This window comes from Cydia strobilella, chromosome 12 (assembly GCF_947568885.1).
Source record: "Cydia strobilella chromosome 12, ilCydStro3.1, whole genome shotgun sequence".
NCBI lineage: Eukaryota > Metazoa > Arthropoda > Insecta > Lepidoptera > Tortricidae > Cydia > Cydia strobilella.
The window spans coordinates 5395920-5416938 of record NC_086052.1 but is presented as its reverse complement, the minus strand read 5'-3'; the positions used below and the strand labels follow the sequence as shown (position 1 = coordinate 5416938).

Genomic DNA, 21019 nt, shown 5'->3' with positions numbered 1-21019 from the left:
TAACTTATCACAGGGTCGTGATCGTGACGTAATGAGATCATGGGATTTGATTAAATATTTCATCATAACGTCACGATATTTATTACTTAATAAGATGCCAGTCTGGGATTTGATGGATGAAATGTACACTATGTATGTACAGTATGATGTCAAGATGACGCGACTAATCAACTAATGACACTTTGGTCAACAGTCAACACGACATTGACGCTTGATGCTTGTTTTAGGACAAGGAAGTGATAAGTATTATGCTTGAGTTTAATGGTAGTAGGTACAGTACCGCACCAGTACCTACAGGGGCCCATTTCCCGAACGGGGTGTAGACTAATATTATTAGTGTGTTGCCATGGTAACCCATTCGATCTGACTGGGTTCCATTTCTCGAACGGTATTAATCTAATATAATTAGTGTGTTGCCATGGTAACCCATACGATTTGACATTTCGTCAACTAATAATATTAGTCTAATACCGTTCGAGAAATGGGCCCCAGTTCGTGGACTAATAATATTAGTTTAACACGTTCGAGAAATGGCCCCCAGGTACCTACTATAGTATTAAATGAGCTGTGATGCCGATGCCTACACTGTTTATTTTGTAGTAAATACTCGTAAACGCCTGCCTAATCTAGTTGTTTCTCTTGGTAAGGAAATGCATAGGTACAGTCGCCATCAGATATCTGAGCGTACAACGTGTTCACAATATCTGAACACGCACTCTAACGCCCTGACAATAGATGTGTGTTCAGATATTGTGAGCGCCTCGGCTGCTCCGATATATTCTGATGGCGACTCTACATTCTTCGCTCATGCCCTAAAATTATAACCGACTAACAAAGAGAGTTGGTTCTCAATTTACATTTTATTCGTTTATATGTAAAGTTGACGAAATATAAAGTGAGCCGATCTTCTTGTTCGAGAGATCTACTCACTTCATATTTCGTCCACCTTCACGACATTATGAATTAACTCTGTCTGTATCTCTACTCTTAACGCTTTAACGCGATTTAGATGAAATTTGCCATAAAGATAGTTTGAGGCCCGGCCCGGGAAGGACATAGGATAGTTTTTGTCAATCATCATCATCATTCCACGCAGATGAAGTCGCGGGCACAAGCTATAGTGAATATATCTACACACAGAGCTACGTAGTTACAATTATACCATACAGTGTCTATTCGACTGTACCCCACGAGTGTCGAATAGAAATGTGGCTTTCCATCAGATAAGGGCCTTCTCTTTATGCTTCATATACAATAAGGACTTTCTATCAGAATTTCTATTGGAATTTCAGATGGAAACGTTCTTATTGCACATGAAGCATAAGGATTAAGGACCATTCTGTGATGGAAAGCCACAAATCTCCTTTCAACTACAATGCTGACAGTACAAAACGCATATGCTGTTTTAAATGTTTTACCAGAACCGTTTTAGGTACAGTTGAAAGTTCAACCTTGCAAAACAAATTTGTAACTCGATATATGTTTGCTATGTCGGCTTGTTTTTGCCGACGCTCTCTCAGCATTTTCCACTCGTTAAGTACAGTCAACAGCAAAACGCCTTTTTTCTTATTCGATGTTCAGAGCTGAATTTTATTAGTGCTTAATTATAAATTTATGGTTCGTGTCTAGGTCAATTTGAAGGTTTGCTTAAGGGTCCCCGGCAAGCTCGGTTCTCCATACAAACGTAGTTCCGCTCTCATTTTAAAACAACTAGCTAGATTGCCCTGAAACTTTGTACCTACAATAGGATAAGGTATGTTACGATAATATTTATGTAATTACTATTAGTTTATGTAGGTTCAGATACCATAGTTAAAATAATTTTTAAGAAAAAAAAACCGACTTCAATGGGGGATGCCGCTGAAAGTTCACTTATTGTTGATGGTGCACTCTTAGATTCCAGACAATGAAATGAAAAAGACAGCATCTTTTGCCTCATTATGTAGAAATCCTACCACAAATAAATAAAACCACCCACTTTTCTAGTAGCATTTCGTTTTTGTCAAGGTCGCAGTTCTAACCTAACTTAACCTACTTTTCTGATAGCATTTCTTTTCTGTAAGGGTCACAGCTCTAACCTAACCTAACCTACTTTTCTGATAGCAGTTCTGTTCTGTGAGAATCGCAGTTCAAAAAAACCCACTTTTCTAGTAGCATTTCCGGGTCCGGGTCTGGGTCCGGATCCGAGTCCGGGTCCGTGTTCGGCTGTCCGGGTCCAAGTTTGGGTCAGAGTTCGGTCTGGGTCCGGGTCCGAGTTGGGGTCCATGTCCAGACCCGGGTCCGGGTTCGAGTCCGGGTCCAAGTTTGGGTCTGGGTCCATAAGGAAGAGAACAAATCGCCAAACGAGAACTACGTGTCATTGAAGAGTTCCATTCTGATCATCATCAGCAGTTCCACTTCATCAAATGTCACTTTTTTAATGTAAATGCTGGATTTGTTGATGAAAATACAAAAATCACTATATGTATGCCTTTCACATTTGAGGAGTTCCCTCGGTTCCTCGTGGGTCTCATCATCAGAACTGGAGATTGACAAAAATATGTCTTAAAAACTTAAGTTGCTTAACAAACATAAAGAAGAGGACAAATCGCCTAACGTAAACTATGCGTCATTAAAGAGTTCCATTCTGATCATCATCAGCAGTTCCACTTCATCAAATGTCACTTTTTAAAATGGAAATGCTGGATTTGTTGATAAAAATACAAAAATCACTGTATGTATGCCTTTCATATTTGAGGAGTTCCCTCGATTCCTCATGGATCCCATCATCAGAACTCGAGCTTGACAAAAATGTTTCTTGAAAACCTAACTTGCTTAACAAACATAACGAAGAGGACAAATCGCCAAACGTGAACTATGCGTCATTGAAGAGTTCCGTTCTGATCATCATCAGCATTTCCACTTCATCAAATGTCACTTTTTAAAATGGAAATGCTGGATTTGTTGATAAAAATGCAAAAATCACTATATGTATGCCTTTCACATTTGAGGAGTTCCCTCGATTCCTCATGGATCCCATCATCAGAACTCGAGCTTGACAAAAATGTTTCTTGAAAACCTAACTTGCTTAACAAACATAACGAAGAGGACAAATCGCCAAACGTGAACTATGCGTCATTGAAGAGTTCCGTTCTGATCATCATCAGCAGTTCCACTTCATCAAATGTCACTTTTTTAAATGTAAGTGCTTGATTTGTTGACGAAAATACTAAAATCACTATATGTATGCCTTTAACATTTGAGGAGTTCCCTCGATTCCTCATGGATCCCATCATCAGAACTGCTTTTTGACAGAAACGGGACTAATCTGTATGTATATACTTGCAATCAAAAAAATATTTTTCAAAATCAGTCCAGAAATGACGGAGTTATGGAGTAACAAAAATTAAAAAAAAAAAAAAAAAAACCGAATTGAGAACCTCTTCCTTTGAAATCTTGAAGTCGGTTAAAAATACAGCGAATTTAAGTTTTTCATACAAAACTTGTTTTTGCTGTATTTCGTTTGTTTTATAAACTGGAGCTATATATATAAACTAATTACAGAACTAGATATACCTCATGTTATTGTATGTGCAAAGTTTCATTACAATCCAACACGTAGTTTTAAAATGAAAGCGGAACTACGTTTGTATAGGAAGGTGCAATTCGGCCGAGCTCTTAAGCTTAATTTTTTCAAAAACCCCTTATCAAGAGTCCTTAGTACCGAGTTATGCTGAAAACTTGAATTATATGTGGTTCATAAAAAAATCGTAATATTTTAATATTTTACGCCTTAAATACTCAGCAAAAGGAATATTCCTAATAATAAAACAAGAAAGTGGAACCGTAAAATCAGGTCCTTTTAGTCCGCAACTTAGGTACAGTACAACTATGGTCCAAATTCAAGTTCCATTTAAATATGTATAAGTATTTTTAATATGTTTAATAAGTATTTTTCAAATTATGTTGAGTATATAATATAGAAAGAGCATTAGTGTATCTAAGCTCCAAAATAAATGTAACGAGTACAAATCATAAAGGCTCGTTAAGAATCAACGTTAAAAACTGGACCATAGTTGTACTTAAGGACTATAGTTACCTGAGTTTACGGAACGTAAATAAATCTTGGACATTTTTTTAAGCACCTAGTTGTTTTGACGCTGACTGTACGAAAGCGTACAAACAAGGATTTTATTCAAATTGAACTCTATTCCGTAACTTAAAGCTTGCTTTTACAATACCACAAAAAGCACGATACGAGATTGTGAGAACAAGTACTTATATCGGTCAATCGATGGTTATAAGTTATAAATAAAGATATATTATTATCGATGGCGGAATAGTACATTACGATACAAGTGCGAAAAATAGGAAATTCGCAATGAGTGGCGATAAATTAAAATACGACCGAAGGAAGTGTTTTAAATCGACATGAGTTAAGTATTGGCGCATGTATCGCAACGTTTTACAGTGGATACTTATGACCCTTTAAATTTTCGACATAATTGCGCAATGTGCTAATTATCGCACTAGTGCGGTAAAGTAGCACCATATGTACCTACTGTAAAATATAATTAAGTTTAATGTGGCGGGCAACACAGAGTCCGGCTAAGCAAACTCCACAACCACTTTGACAAAACAAAGTGTGGAAGCGTCACTAAAAATAGGTATCATATATCCATAATTTAGCAACAAAAGTTCTTATAAGTTGTAATTAAGGTTCAATTTTAAAATGTTACGAAATTAACGGATTCAAAAAGTTTCAAAACTTAACAAACTTACGTTGCTTACTCGGCCTTTGATCTTCTAACCCCGCTTGCTCCCACACCAACACGTGTCCAGATCTCGACACCATTTTCAAAAAAAAAAAAAGGAAAACGCGAAAAATTTACTATAAAAAAAACTTTTAAAAATCAACGTTACCCATCTACGATCTACGTTACATTGCTAAGCGAGCCAAGTGAATTTTGGTAAAGTGACATTTTGGAGAAGTTGATGAATTGTTGATCGACTGTCAGTTTCACGGCCGGCGCGCGTTTCAGTGAGTTCAGGAGACGGTGGTAAGGGGACGGCGGGAGGGTGGAGGGCGGCGCACGCGCGGTAAGCATGCGGTGACGTCAGGGGGACTATTCTGATGAATAATTGCTGTGATCGAATAGGCTTTTCCGATTAGACTTAAGTCAAGACGTCAATGGAACCGTCAAGGAGTCATATTTTTCTTACGTGAGCAAGATCATGATTCAAGACCTAAAGTTTTAAGGGCGTATAAAGGAAATTCAGAAAGAAGGTGTTTTTATGTTAGGAATTCCCATTATCGGTGTGAATAGGTTTTCGAATAGACAATTACCTATATCTTCGACATCTTCATAATTCATAAGCTTAAACATGAATAACAAATCAATCACACCTAGGTACCTATTATCAAAGATAGATATAACTCCGTAATAGATGGATACAGTCTAAGGAAAAAACGTGCCTCGAAAATCACGAAAATTTAATTCTCGATCAGATGGCGCCACTAGTTTTGGCCTAGTCTCGTATAGAGGGCGTTGACTGTTTCGTTTGTTATTTATAATTTTAACGCATACCAGTGAAAGAACATGGGTCAAAATCACATAAAAATAATTAATGAAATTAAAAAAAAACATTTATCCATATTTAAATACATTTTAACGTATTTTTATAAATCTTCATTTTTAGTTTTAAAGTATGTCGATAGATGGCAGTGAATTTACAGTGGTTACAAAATTTACTATGACAGTACCGCTCTATCTTATTATATCCTCATTGCTATTATGTACCTATTAATCCAGTCCAGGACAATGATTTCCAATCCATTAGGGAACCATGTGGTAACTAATGTCACTATGTATAAAACGTCTTTACATAATGGCCCGTTAACATTGCTATTAAGTGTTTCTGAGTCTATCTCTAACACATTGCACTGCCAACGTTTTCGTAGCGCTACGCTCGTAGCCGATCCCAGCGATTTCCCGCTTTGTAGAGGAAAGCGACTACGAACAGAGAAGCAGAAAACCCGCCGAGCGGGTTCCCGGCACTCAATGTGTTTGATACCACAATTACCACAAACGATAAATTTCCTCGACCGAAACGATATCGCATCCACGCGCTACCAGAATAGGCGCCTTTTTTATGGTGACTGAGTAGGAAATACCATGAAACATCTAACTATCGAGTGATACAGTTAAGTGGATCGCGACCACAAAACTACTAACTAATTTGATTAATTTAACTAACTTTTAGTTTTTGGTTTTTGCCAAGGACATACTTATTTGTAGGAAAACTACGATATTCATTTTATATTCTGACCACACACATAGCGTAATTTTTTTACAATTTTAATATGTACAGTCGAAGGCAATAATATCGATCCAGACAAATGGCTCAAAAATATATGAACACGACTTTAGTCTAAGGTGTAAGAGCGTACATATTTTTGAAACTTTGGGAATGTATATATATTTATGCCCTTGACTGTACCTAGATTTTACACAAAACTATAATTAAAACTATAAATAATAATTAAATTTCCTACCAAAAATATATGTAAGTACTATCAGATAGTCTTACATAGTCATCTAGAAAAAAATCGCGGTTAGTTTTTAAAAGTAATGCTTAACAGAAAAACAGACATTTTAATACAAGTAAGGGCTGGTATAGGAAAGTAAAACATGAAAAATCTAAAAATCTCAATATATTTTTTAACTTTTCACAAAACTATGTGAAATTACATTACAGTCTAAAATAAACAGTAAAATGCAGTCTTAACATTGAGAAACTCATATAAAAGTTAGCATACTTTACCTGAAAAATACCTTCAAAGGTTCTAGTAGTTGACATAAACAAGCTAATGAAATAAAGAAATATACATTATTATTAAATTCCACGCCATCTGTAATTTATATGTTTAACTGAAACGAGTAAAGGCTTCGTCGATTACGTACGAGCACTGAGTAGAAATGATGGTTAGTATATTAGTTTTATCATGTTGTTCAGAGATGGCGCTAGGATTGGTATGCATGCTGCTTTTTGGTATTGTAAGGTAATAAAACTAATAAACTAATAAATAAAAGTTCGGAAATATAATATGAATAAAATGTTACCTACATTATGTCTTCAACTGTAAACGAACGACCTATAAACGAGTATTTAAAACTAATTATAGATATAGATAATTATTATTTGGTAAATTACATGCATGTCTAGACCAAGCATTAATTATGGCATAGAGTAACTTATACTAGAGCGGTACTGTCATAGTAAATTTTGTAACCCCAGTAAATTCACTGCCATCTGTCGACACACTTTAAAACTAAAAATAAAGATTTATAAAAATACGATATAATGTATTTAAATATAGATAAATGATTTTTTTTATTTGCATTAATTATTTTTATGATTTTGACCCATGTTCTTTCACTGATATGCGTTAAAATTGTTAAATAACAAACGAAACCGTCAACGCCATCTATACGACTGTAGGCCAAAACTAGTAGCTCCCTCTGAACGAGAATCAAATTTCTTGATTTTCGAGGCACGTTTTTTCCTTAGACTGTATCCATCTATTACGGAGTTATATCTATCTTTGATTATGGTATTGTCCTGCAAATGCAAATAAATTTGCACCTGAGGAAAGAAGTAAACTACGATTATACTTTATTAAAAAATGTAATAATGCGTTGAGGAAAAACAACAGAAGACAATCACTCATAGATACATCGCCATTGAACCGTGTTTAATCGGCAAACAACAAGGGGCTGGTTACAATATCGTTCACAACAAATGATGTTTCCAACGAAATTGTAATTTAATTACATATAATTACCCCATAGGGTAGCAACGATTCTTATTACAGTGTCCACGTCGATTAGTTTCATGGTTTCATTCTTTCATGGCCTTCACTAAGTAGAATTGAGTCCCTATAATTTTGATCCTCACTTTACTTTTAATCAAATTCTACATACACCCTACATATTCCTTTAATTCTAGTGATTATTTAATGTAACGTTCTCGTGTGTGTGCATAACCAAATCTTTCAAGTTAAATTTGACAATTTTCTGCTGAGCTGATAAAATACATCAAATTATAATGAAATATTTCAAAACAAAATATAAAATTGACTATATTGATAAGAAAACTTTGGTAACTGGTAGATTAATTGTACTTAAATAATTTAATAAATGTGTATGCATGTATATGCTTTATTGTACATAAAAAGAAACACAAAACACACAGGAGGCGATAAGGCGAATTTATCCCTGTATGGGATCTCTTCCAGTTCCAGTGTATTTAGTAAACATTTTATCCTTATCGGCTGTAATAAATAAGACTAGAGACTTGTCTCTAGCCTTATTAATTGTAGGTAATTTGTATTTTGTGGTTTACTCGCTAGATAAATATATCGATTAAAATTATAGGACATTATAATATCATTTTCACTAACGATAAAAATATCATAAAATTCCAAGAACCTAACCTTCTGCCTAATAAGGGCGTTCAAAAATAGCTTTTTTTCGACGAACATTTTTAAGCCACGATGGAGATAATTTTGGAACCAATTACGACTGTGTATATTTTTTTGCATATATTAGGTTCGAAAAACAGCGTTACGAGATCATTGTTAACAAAAGGTTACTGGATAAATGTTTTTATAGCGTTAGTTAAGGGTTACTTAGATTATAAGGAACCGATGACTGGATTGGACAAAGGATTGATAATTTTTGACATGAGTCTGTGCGGAAAGATCCGAGAAGAGTCCTATTTAGAATGTATTGGATCTCATACATTTCACGACTCTTCTCTTTCTGCACAGACTAATAGGTATTTCTTGACATTTCTAGGATTAATTATGTAAATATTTGTACGCTTGTATGCATGCTGAATACAAGGATTCCTTAATGTTATTTTAAGACCAAATTTTGCTGTATTCTCTCAAATAGAGAATTTTGATTTGATTTTTGATTTCATTTGAAATCTTAGTAATTTAAAGAACTTAGAAGAGTTGAAGATTACTAGAGACGTTTAGCAGCGGCCCCCAGAGTCGATGATGCAATCGAGAAAGCACTAAGATGAAGATTAGAGGATCCCAAATGTTTTGCGTGGACAAGAGCAACAGAAACCCTTAGAAAACAGACCTAACGAAAGAGGCCGTCATAGATACAGAGTTCGCTAAGCCTCTTTAATCTGTTTAATAGACAGGCCACGCAATTTTATTGCAATACTCTCACTGCACACATTAGGCATGTGACTGTTAGTAGTTTGGACTCTCACTCTACAAATACGGTTAGCATTAAAGTGCTTTAAATGACTATACTCGTATTTGTACAAAGTGTTGGGGATAAACAGACACTTCGCCATATTTGCTAAAGGATGAGCGTAGGCATGTTTCGTTCGTGATAGTCTGATAGTCTTGCAATTTTCTTTGCAATAAAACAAAAGATATATAATTGTAAAATCAACATATATATTATGCACTTGATGCAAATTATAATGTTGAATAAAAAAAAGAAACTGCATCCTACAATTTTATTTAGGTGGGTAATAGTTGAGTCTTGAGAGGTTTCTAATCTTTCTAAATTGTTTGGGACAGACCAGACAAGCAACCGCTGAGTTCTCAGACTTTAGAGGATATTAATACGAAGATATTAAAAGTACCTTAGTGCATACTTAAATATATAACTCGATTTTTTTAAGGTATCCAGTCCACAACACTTAACATGGACCATGAAGAAGGCCCGGTTCTTAAGCATGCCTATTTTTAATATTTCAAACTTTTAAATAAATAATAATAAATCCATACTAATATTATAAATGCGTTAGTCTGTCTGTCTGTGTGTTACCTCTTTACGCTTAAACCACTGAACCGATTTAGTTGAAATTTGGCATAGAGATAGTTTGAGTCCCGGAGAAGGACATAAGATAGTTTTCCCGAAAATCGTCCCTTAAGAGGGTCAAAAGCGGGGTGGAGTTGAGATAATTAATGAATTGCCTGATAATTTGTGATAAGCAATTAACAAGCATATGCTCAAATTGAATGATTGCCATTAGACTTTATCCAGGCGCTATTCTTACTCTAGCTGCGGTTACTAAGTCCACGCAGACGAAGTCGCGGGCAAAAGCTAGTATATAATAAAGTGTAAATAGATTAAAATTTTAGGTCCACGTTCGTTAGCACCATAGACAAAACTTCAAGTTCATATAAAACATAAGATAATAAAAATAATTAGGTAACGATGGACCTTCTTTGGTGCAGGTACCTAATCTTATCTAAGACTTGGCCCTATGCGCCCTACTTTCTTCACAGCCCCTAATCAATGTTGGTTAAATATGTCCACGCACTATATCGCAACTTAAACAAGATCACGTACCTGCCAGTTAATGACGCAAATTGTTTTCGTAACCAAATAGATATTTTATTGTTGACATACAGTTGATACAGTGGTTTTTCAAACCACAAAATTTTAATTATACTTACAGTGTGGAAAAAAAAAATGGGCCATGGAGGGAAAGTACCTTAAAACCCTAAGAGTCTCCGGCAAGCTCGGCCGAATTTCACCTTTGCATAAAAACAGTTCTGTTCTCATTTTAAAACTACGTTTTGGATTGTAATGAAACTTTGCACATACAATGGCATGAGGTATATCTAGGTTTGAAATTAGTTTATAAAGCTCCAGTTTATAAAACAAACGAAATAGAGCAGAAACAAGTTTTGTATGAAAAACTTAAATTCGCTGTATTTTTTTAACTATGGTATCTGAAGCTACATAAACTAATTTCATAGATATACCTTATCCTATTGTAAGTCCAAAGTATCAGAGCAAACTAGCTACTCGTTTTAAAATGAGAGCGGAACTACGTTTGTATGGAAAACCGACCTTGCCGGAGACCCTTAAGTTAACCGACTAAAAATTTCTAAAAATAAACACCATCAATTTTATTTTACTATTCTGTTACTACTATTATGTTAATGATAACATTTCTCCAAGAAACATTGGGTCTTACACTCGTCTGTCGAACAAAATAATATATTCATAAAACGAAAATATTTAGTACTCAATTTTTAGACAACCGAAATGCAGTTTTTTTTTAAATAAAATAATGTTTCCTTTAAGTAAAATGAGCTAACTCAAGGCTTTAAGGCTCTTTCCTCCAGGGCCCATAATTTTTTTCCACCCTGTACCTATAGGTACTTAGCTACTATTTCAATATGCAAACTTTGGTATTCACGGTAGCCCCTCTGATTTTTGTTTACCTATTGGTAATCTATGAAATGAAATGAAATGAAATTCTTTATTTTCAGTCAACTATACCTTAAAACTAGCATACATATTATTATAAGATATATCTTAAAACTAAAACTTAAAACACACAATTATGGCTGCGATGCAGTATGCAACCCTGCAGTGTCAGCTAGAGAGCCGGCCGCAGACCCGCCGGTACTTGACACTCTTCGGACAGAACTCCTCCTTGGTGAAGGTCGCTAGATGTTCAGTCGGAACGCTCACCACAAAACAATTAAAATTCACACTGTGACGAGATTCCAACTGCACGACAATCACGATCCTCAGGATAAATCCAGACTTAACTCGTACATACTTTTCGATCTCCTCGACCTTCGTAAGGTAGTGTAATCGACGGTAGGTAGGTAATGTGGTACCTATGTCTGTATAGGATGGCTTGATTGAATAATGGCCACATTGAAACCGCGTTTTGTTGTCACCGGAAGTGCACGCCTCAGGTACACGCACACACAAACATACACAGTTACCTGACGATGACGCCTAATTTCATTAAGTCACACGAACTAATAAATATTTTTTATTATAGGCAAATGCATCCCGAATTCGCTTTTATTAAATTTATTTGGCGAAACCGAAGTCAAATATTTGTATCTTTTCGCCTCAGTGAAAGAACCACCCAACTATTGGCAACTATTAATTCAAAAATCTGTTTCGTTCAGGTTAAATGTTTCGAGTTAGACCAAGAAAAGTCTGCAGAGATTTTGACAGCACACGCAGTGCAGGTGTTATTTTAAACGTCAAACTTCTATGAATTTATGACGTATAAAAAACACTGGCACTGCGTGTGCTATCAAAATCTCTGCAGACTTTTCTTGGTCTAACTCTATAAATGAATGAAGAAACAAAAAGAACACTGGTATTTAAACTTAATTACGTATTGAATTTGTTGTAGTTGTTACAGTACTGGATCATAGGGCGGTTTAACTGTAATAAGATTTACTAATCATAATAATTTTAATCCATGAAATGACAATATCAAATGAAATTGTGAAATTAGGTTAAGACCGCGGCTTGCGGTCTCTGGTATAACGTCAAAACGAAAGGAAAATTTAAGTGCAAATGTTGACTCTACACTACCGAAGAGACACGCGAGCCCGCGCCCCACCGCCAAAAAGCCGCTCCCACACAATCAATCAATCAATTGTTTATTTGCACATAAAAACATAGCATAATGTATGCAAATATGACACATTACACCACCGGTAATGTCAAAATTAATTACACAATCTCAAAGACTATACTATGGATGGTATAGAAAGGATGCCAATCTCTTATGGCAGAATTGTTGCAAAAGCATGAATAGAGATGAAATGGGGGAGGGGCAGAAAAAAACCCGACCAAATTATGTAGGTTGTTTCTGGTATGTTGTCAGGAATGTGTTTTTAATTTGTCGCATAGCGTATGTTCTGTCCGTCACGGTCGCACGGGTGCACATCTATATAAAATACTAGGTGTATGGTCTAGGTACTTCAGTCACTTTTAGATACATGAAGATTCATTTCCTTACCTCTACCTTCCATAGACTATACATTACAATAAAAAAAAATTAGTTATTTGTGCAACAAGAGAGGAAAGTTGGTTTTTCTTGCGAGTGTTTATTTTACTCAAAAACACGAGATGTAAAATAACTTTGCTCTCGTGTTGCACACATAATTTTTCACCTCAGTAGTGAGAACATATTAAAGGTTAAAATGTATTTCGAATTACACAGAATAAACAGAAAAAAAAAGTATTATAATATGTACGATACGATAAGATACGATACGAGACCGGACCGGACCGGACCGGACCGGACCGGACCGGACCGGACCGGTCTCGTATCGTATCGTATCTTATCGTATCGTACATATACCGGACCGGACCGGACCGTACCGTACCATACCATAAAAAAATGTAATAAAAGTATGAAGTTCATGGCCTTCACTAAATTAAAAAGCTACATTGTTTCACTCCCTGGAGTGAGGAAAGTGCGACTTTCCTCCAGGGACTCCAGGGAGTGACGAAAGTAGGCTTGTTCGAGCTGCTGAGGTGAAAATTATATAGTTTGTCAAGGGACTGTCTCATTTCAAACATCGCGCTCACGCTCTTATTTTAAAACGACATGCTAAAAATACATTCATTAACCTACTAACACGAAATACCTAAGATACAAGTATTAAGTAGGTATTAGTTTAGGTATTGATGTAAAATATGTTAGAGCCAGTTACAATTTTTGCTTACAAGATCTTATATCTTATGTTTACTTTTCTAAACCATGTTTGTACATTTATAGTATTTAAGTACTATTTAAGCGTATTATGATTGTTTTAATTTTTGGATATTTTTCAATAAAATAAATTGTATCTTATCTTATCTTGCATGAAACTTGTCATGCACATTTACGTAACATAATATGAATATCTATGTCTGGTATTAGTTTTCGTTGTTAAACAAAGGAAATAGAGCGAATATATTTTAATTATGTACCTAAAACTTCTACTTGCTCTTATTTGTTTGCATTACAATTTCTAGCAACGAAAACTAGGGGGTACCAGACATATAATAGGTATAATATATGTTACTTGAATGTTCATGTCAAATTTCATGTTATTTCAAAACGTCATTTTAATATGAGCATAATTAGGCGTTTTCTAAAATAAATATTGAAAACCTGATTCTTTCAAATCTGGACATTCTTAGGCTCATTCTACTCAGAATTGACAGCATTCTCCATCGTGCCATTAAAAAAAGATGTCCCAAAATGTCCATTCCATTACGTCACGTTTTAGTGTGATTTTTTATTTATTTGTATGTGCGTTACTGACGTAGTGATGTACAATTTTCATACACATTTTTGGGATTTTTTTATCATTCGGATTGAATATGCTAGTGATTCTGAGTTGAAATAACCCAAAAACACCAAGATTTGTAAGAATCAGGTTTTAGAAAACGCCCAATTTCGATTGTATGGCGGCAGCTAGGTTCGTGTGGCTCTTAAGCCGTTCTGCTAATACTGTTTACACACTTTCATTTTCATCGGCGTAAGAAAGGGTTTCGTTTACACGTACAAGTTTTAGAAATAAGAGAACGAGTGCGAGTAATGTTTTGAGTATCGTTACGAGCTACGGGCATCGAGTTATTATTACTATAAAGACGACATACCAAACAATGAAATTGTCGCAATCACAACCGTCGTAAGCGCCGTATAATTCATGGCGCTTATGCGTTTAGGTCGCGAGATACACGCTCCGCTTCATGGTTTGATGCCAAAACGGCAGCAACTCATGGCGCTAAAAAACTGTTTCTCTGTGCCGGTTCTATACGTTAGTAATAATAGTTCAATGGTTACGGATGTACCAATACCACCATTACTCGTACCTATAATACACAGTCGAACTTACATTTATTGGTAAAACATAAAACAAACAATCCGATTGTTTATCAAGCCTTGAAAAATACAGGGCATTACTCTACAAAGCTTTAAGGTAATTAGACTACGACACTATACACGGTACACTCAAGTGTATACACCTATACCCGTACCACGAATCACTGGCACTGTCAAAACTGACATATATGCTAACGTCTACGTAATTTACTTTCTATACATCTCGCTCGCACTAATATGCGAGTACGAGCGAGATGCATAGAAAGTAAGTTACGTTCTCGATAGCGTTTATGTCAGTGCCAAACTGGTGGTAGCCACATTATGACATTAGCCTCATTACGCGAGTGTTACATTAGAGCTAGATACTCGCGTTCATACAGAGACACTAGGGGTATACAGTTACACTGAGTGTACCGTGTATAGTGTCGTAGTCTAAACTTACCTTTAGAAAGAGTAATATGTAATGTATATCCGGGACAAGTGACGTATGGTTATGAACTGGTACAGCAATAGTTATTTACGATACAAGTGCGGAAAAGAGGAAATTCGAAACGAGTGGCGATAAATTAAAGCACGACCGCAGGGAGTGTTTTGAATCGACACGAGTTGCGAATTACCTATTCGCACGTGTATCGTACAACGTTTTACAGTACATATGGCCCTTTAAACTTTCGACATATGCACGAAAAGTGCTATTTGACGCACTAGTGCGAGAAAGTAGCACCATATGTACTGTAAAAGTAATAGTGTAATCAAATCACGGATTGAGATGATATGATATAACGAGTTCAGAATATTGAATGTAGAGCACACAACGAGCATTTCTCAAGTCGTTACGCGCAAATCAAATTATAACTTTTTAAACATCGTTAATTTTTAGGGTTCCGTACACAAAGGGTAAAAACGGGACCCTATTACTGAGACTCCACTGTCCGTCCGTCTGTCTGTCCGTCTGTCATAAGGCTGTACCTCATGAACCTATCTCCTGTCAAGCTATCACTAGACAGTTGAAATTTTCACAGATGATATTATGTTGCCGCTATAACAACAAATACTGAAAACACAATAAATAGTACATTACGATACAAATGCGAAAAATAGGAAATACGAAACTAGTAGCGATAAATTAAAATACACGACCGAAGGTAGTGTTTTAAATCGATACAAGTTGCGAATTGCCTATTCGCACATGTATCGTACAACGTTTTACAGTACATATGGGCCTTTAAATTTTCGACATAGTTACGTAATGTGCTAATTATCGCACTAGTGCGGTAAAGTAGCACCATATGTGCATAATACTGTATGTTTCCGTGTTTTACAAATAGTTTACACAGTTACAAAAATAAATTGTGCTAACAAAACATTGGCCGCGAGCCCTAGACAGTCCTTGCCATCGCAATAAATTAAATTATATAATTTAGATAACATTACACTCTGTATATTTACCTTAAATTATCAGGAAGCAAATAGATAAGTACTAATACAGGGACAAATATCAAGATAGTTGATTTTTATTATAAATCGCACAACCTTAAAATAAAGGTGGAAATTTGAATGCACTCTTTCGACTTAGGCCATTCTTTAATTACATTAAGAGCAATCCCAACTTTCGGCTTTGGCAATGAATTGAAACGGTGTTTTCGGTGTTTTATGACTAGGCTTTGCGGTGACGGGCTAATATTATTTCATAGTACTCGTACTTATTTGATAATAAGATTTAAAAAATTGCACTTAACTTATCTACAAAACACTTATATACTTTCTAAATAACGAATTTAGAATGATTCGAACAGGTTTTATAATTTATAGACTCGTGTGTAGATTAATTTGAAAATTTCGTTTATTAACTGATGTCTAAATCTACTAATATTATAATAATCTATTAATGCACCTAGGTATTATTTTAGTTTATAATCCATGCTTATACTGCGTCAGCTTTTCACCATAACCGAGTCGTTATATTCTTATTTTACTCAAAACAATTTTCTCTCGATACATTTTCTATTTTCCCTTTAGACCCCTAAACCTTATTTATACCACTAAGGTTTGTTGCTCAGATTTTCCGTCGACTATTACAAGCCTGACAATTAGAAGGCAGTCTCGCTACAACCATAAACAAATTACCTACTGATCTAGTTGTAAACATCGTACGTGACCAGTAATTTTCATTGACTTCGGCAAATTTGCTGCTTCACTCCACTCCAATAGTTCAACCTAGGTGTCCTTACTCGCTATACAAAAACGTTCCATAATTACAATAGCAATAAAGTTGAAATCAGCTAAACTTATGTCAATCAATGTCATTGCCACGACCCTGCACCTAGAATCGTCTCACGGCGAATGACTCACAGAACCCTATTCAGATTTAACAACTTGTTACGATTTTATTTATTTTGATACGACCTTAAAGATTGCTCACGCTGTTTGGTGCATGCGAAAAAGTCGTGCGTGAGATACGCGCCATCACCAAGACGATCGTCAAAATCGTATCAAAATCGTAACAAATCCTTAAATTAGAATCGTCCTCACAGACAGAACTCAGGATTTCGCGCGCTAAATACTAAAACGGCCTAACTCGAAAAACGCAGCGTTTGAAATGTTACCACAGAATAACTAATATAGGCAGAGGCACAATGTTTTGCTCTCAAATTAATGTGCTTTTAGAAATTTTGCGTCCTTGGTATGTCTTTAAACTTCTTGTTTGTACAGTCTTATTTAAGAGGGAAAGAAGACGGCCGTTTCTTCATACAAACGTAGTCCCAATTTTCCTCTCTGGATATTGACATTATGGTAAATATTTTTACGTAATTGGATGTAAGTATATTATATTAACCATAGCTAGCCCCTATTACGCTTGACTTTTTTTGCATTTTATAATTATAGTAAAAATTTGGATCAAATAACAGATTTCATTAAAAAAATTAATGCTCCAGGGTCATTATTTGTAATATGGGCCTTGTTGCCTGATCTAAATTATTAAAAAAAATAACAAAACCATCTCTATTATATTATAGGTAATACATTTCGTAACTTGTTTTATAATAAACTATTACGTTTAAAAAGCCGCGTGCGTGAATAAGAAATAAAATATCATTAGGTCATTGACACCCAGTTTTATATTAATCTTCCACACAGGAAAAAAATACCCTATACTTACTGAATTTCCCGAACAGTCATACAGCGTTTTAAGAACAATAACGACCTACCTATAATAAAATAAGTAATTTAATTCCAAAAAGACGTAACTGAAGTACTATTTCTTTAAAGATAAGACGTTTTGTTTGTAGTAATAGGTTTTATTATCGCAATGGTAATAAGCAGTCGCATCACGCACTTTCTATAGGTATTGTATTGTATGCAGACTTAGTACGGCTACTTAAAAATTTTAACCGGACAAGTGCGAGTCGGACTCGCCCACCGAGGGTTCCGTACTTTCTAGAATTTGTTGTTATAGCGGCAACAGAAATACATCATCTGTGAAAATTTCAACTGTCTAGCTATCACGGTTCATGAGATACAGCCTGGTGACAGACAGACGACGAACTAAATTGTAAATTGACAATGTAAATTGTGACTGAATAAATGAAATGAAATGACAGACGGACAGACAGACGGACAGTGGAGTCTTAGTCGTATAGTCCCTTTTTTACCCTTTGGGTACGGAACCCTAAAAATGTGCATTAAATTGTGGAAACAAGATTTTAAGGATGACGTGAGTTCGGATTGTTCGGGCTGTCATCATTATGATTTGTGCTGCGAACACTCGGACCGAGGTGCCCCATTGCGTGGAAACATTCATTATCTCCATTAAGAGCCAGAATTAGGTACAGACGCCTTCAGATATATGGGAGCGGCGAAGGTGTTCACAATATCTGAACACGCAGTCTTACGCCTTAACAATAGAGGCGTGTTCAGATATTTGTGAGCACTTGGCCGCTCCGATATATCTCATAGCGACTGTACCTAACTGCCTAATCTGTGGTCTAACTGCCTCGACACGCTACGCTGACCAAAATTTAAGTATTGTGATTGTAATAAGAGATTTTTCCCCTCACTAGCTCGGAAAGCCGTCCTTTATCCTTTAAAACAAGCCGGGAAAAACGCATTTTACTCACTAGTGGGGAAAGTAATTTGATCTTGGATGGAGCGTGTTTAAGTAGCTTTTGACGGATAACAAAACCTAAAACGCTCATAATAATGGTTCGTTCGATATTAATTATCATTAAATAAATGGTTTGAGAATTTAATAAAAAATACCAAATTTAGCTTTATTTAATGATTTTAAGTCATAAACCTTAAATTCCATAATAAACTTTTTTTTTAATTATGTTGAATGTAATTCTGAACGCACAAGTTGAGTCGATGCAATTTCAAAACGCATCGTCAGAAATGTCAACATTATCAACAAAATATTTCTCACCGACTCCGACACGTAAAAATACACAACTTCCAGTGTTTTCTGTTATAATATCGTATTATTGTAAAAAAAATGAGTGATTCCAGTGATGAAGATGATCTAACGCCTGTGGATGTTGCACTTTCCTCGCTATAGTGAGGGGAAAAGTTTTGTGTTACACACGGGTGCAAATGTATTTTACTTCTCGTGTGTTGAAACACTCGCGGGTAAAATACAACTTTGCACCCTTGTATAACAAATAACTATTTTATAACCTGATCTGACAGATCATATCGATAACAAACCACTATCACCAGTTTGACACTGACATATGTATTCGCTAGCGTGTGCGTATCTTACTTTTTACGCTCGTACTCGCATATTAGTGCGAGCGAGATGTATAGAAAGTAAATTAGCCTGGTGACAGACGGACAGACAGACAGACAGACGGACGGACGGACAGCGGAGCTTGTGTTGTTGGTTGTGGTCCGATTATTATTTTGCTTCTATTCAACAACATGATTACGTTAGATTGAGATAACTCAAATAACATTTGCCTTTTTAGTAGGAAATATTACGTAGAAAGAATATTTAATATTCTTTTTATGTAATGTTTTTCAATGAGCACAAAACCATATACAGTGGAATCAGTTTATTATGACTCCGCTTATACTGACCAACCGCTTACTATGACGTAATTAGTAATTACGAATCGCTTAATATGACCTATAAATCCTATTTTCATGCAATTATGTCCGGTTGTACTGACACATTCGCTGGTTTTCGTGGCCACCACCACGTCTCCCTGCGAGGATGTTTTGTGCATGCGGCGTTTTAGTTTTGATTCTCAGTGACACGTTGATAATTGGTACAAGGTTCATAAAATTCATCTCTGACAGAGGTTTTAATAACAAAACTTCCGTGAGACATAGACATATTCAATATATTAATAACGGGTCACTCACGTGTTTTAAGTCGAAAACGCTCGACATGTTTCACTCCGTACCGTCCGTACGTTTTATATTTAATCTGACAGAGGTATTTGAAATTAATTTGGAAAAAATAACAAAAATAAGAATTAATCAACTAGCTTTATATTATATTATATGATATCCGCTTAGTATGACGTGTTTGTCACTTCCCTTCGATGTCATTATTATGCGGATTCTACTGTAAACCTTTCGTAACTATAAGGAAAATTTTATACATCTGTTTTGCTAACCAAATTTTCCCCGATTTTGTTGTAAAAAGTAGCTACTTACATAAAAAAACAACAAAGACTACTGCTACAAAACCCATTGTTTGTGCCTACGCGAATACGTGGTTAGCATATCATTTGGCAGAATTTATAGTACAGTCGAGTTCATAAACATCTTTACAAGCCAACGTCCCTAACAGTATGTTAACCTAATTTGTACAACAAAGTATTGTTTAACCTCTCATTCTAATATTGACAGCCGAGCAAGCGAAAGACCCAAAAATTTGACCACGAGCGTAGCGAGTGGTTCGAAAAGTGGAATCTTGAGCGTTGCGAATGTTCCAAGACACGAGGGTTAAACAAATTTTGCCACCGAAATCACAACATTTTTCACCACACCGACGCAAGGAAAATACTAACTGTTAAATATCAAACAAAATCAAACCAAATTAATACAAAATTATTTAAAAGTCAATTCTACCATCAGCCAACATACGGAAACAACTCAAAATTTGCATTTGATTACTTTGCCACACATGTGGATAAAATGCAACTTTCTCATCAGTTTTTGAACAATCAAGAGGGCTTTTATCGGCTGGTGTGGTGAAAAGTAAAGTAAAAACCCGTTATAGGTTTATAGAACACCATCCAAGACGTCATAGAACTCAATGGAAAATAACGGATAATTTGACTAACGTTATAAAAATAACTTGTTCACCTCGTTGTATAATTGTTGTTCCATTTTGTTATTTTTG

General features: G+C 35.5%; 1 protein-coding gene across 2 annotated transcripts in view; it reads right to left on the bottom strand.

Annotated features, from left to right (window-relative positions):
• Positions 1–21019, bottom strand: part of LOC134745980 (putative inorganic phosphate cotransporter) — a 77258-nt gene that overhangs the window by 15967 nt on the left and 40272 nt on the right. The window contains exon 1 of one of the 2 annotated variants that reach the window (XM_063680138.1): positions 4762–5015. The exons of the other annotated variant lie outside the window; for it this stretch is intronic. Coding sequence (XP_063536208.1) covers positions 4762–4834 — 73 coding nt within the window. The 5' untranslated portion in view covers positions 4835–5015. Of the gene's footprint in view, positions 1–4761; positions 5016–21019 lie in introns of those variants that run through there. 2 annotated transcript variants of the gene reach the window in all.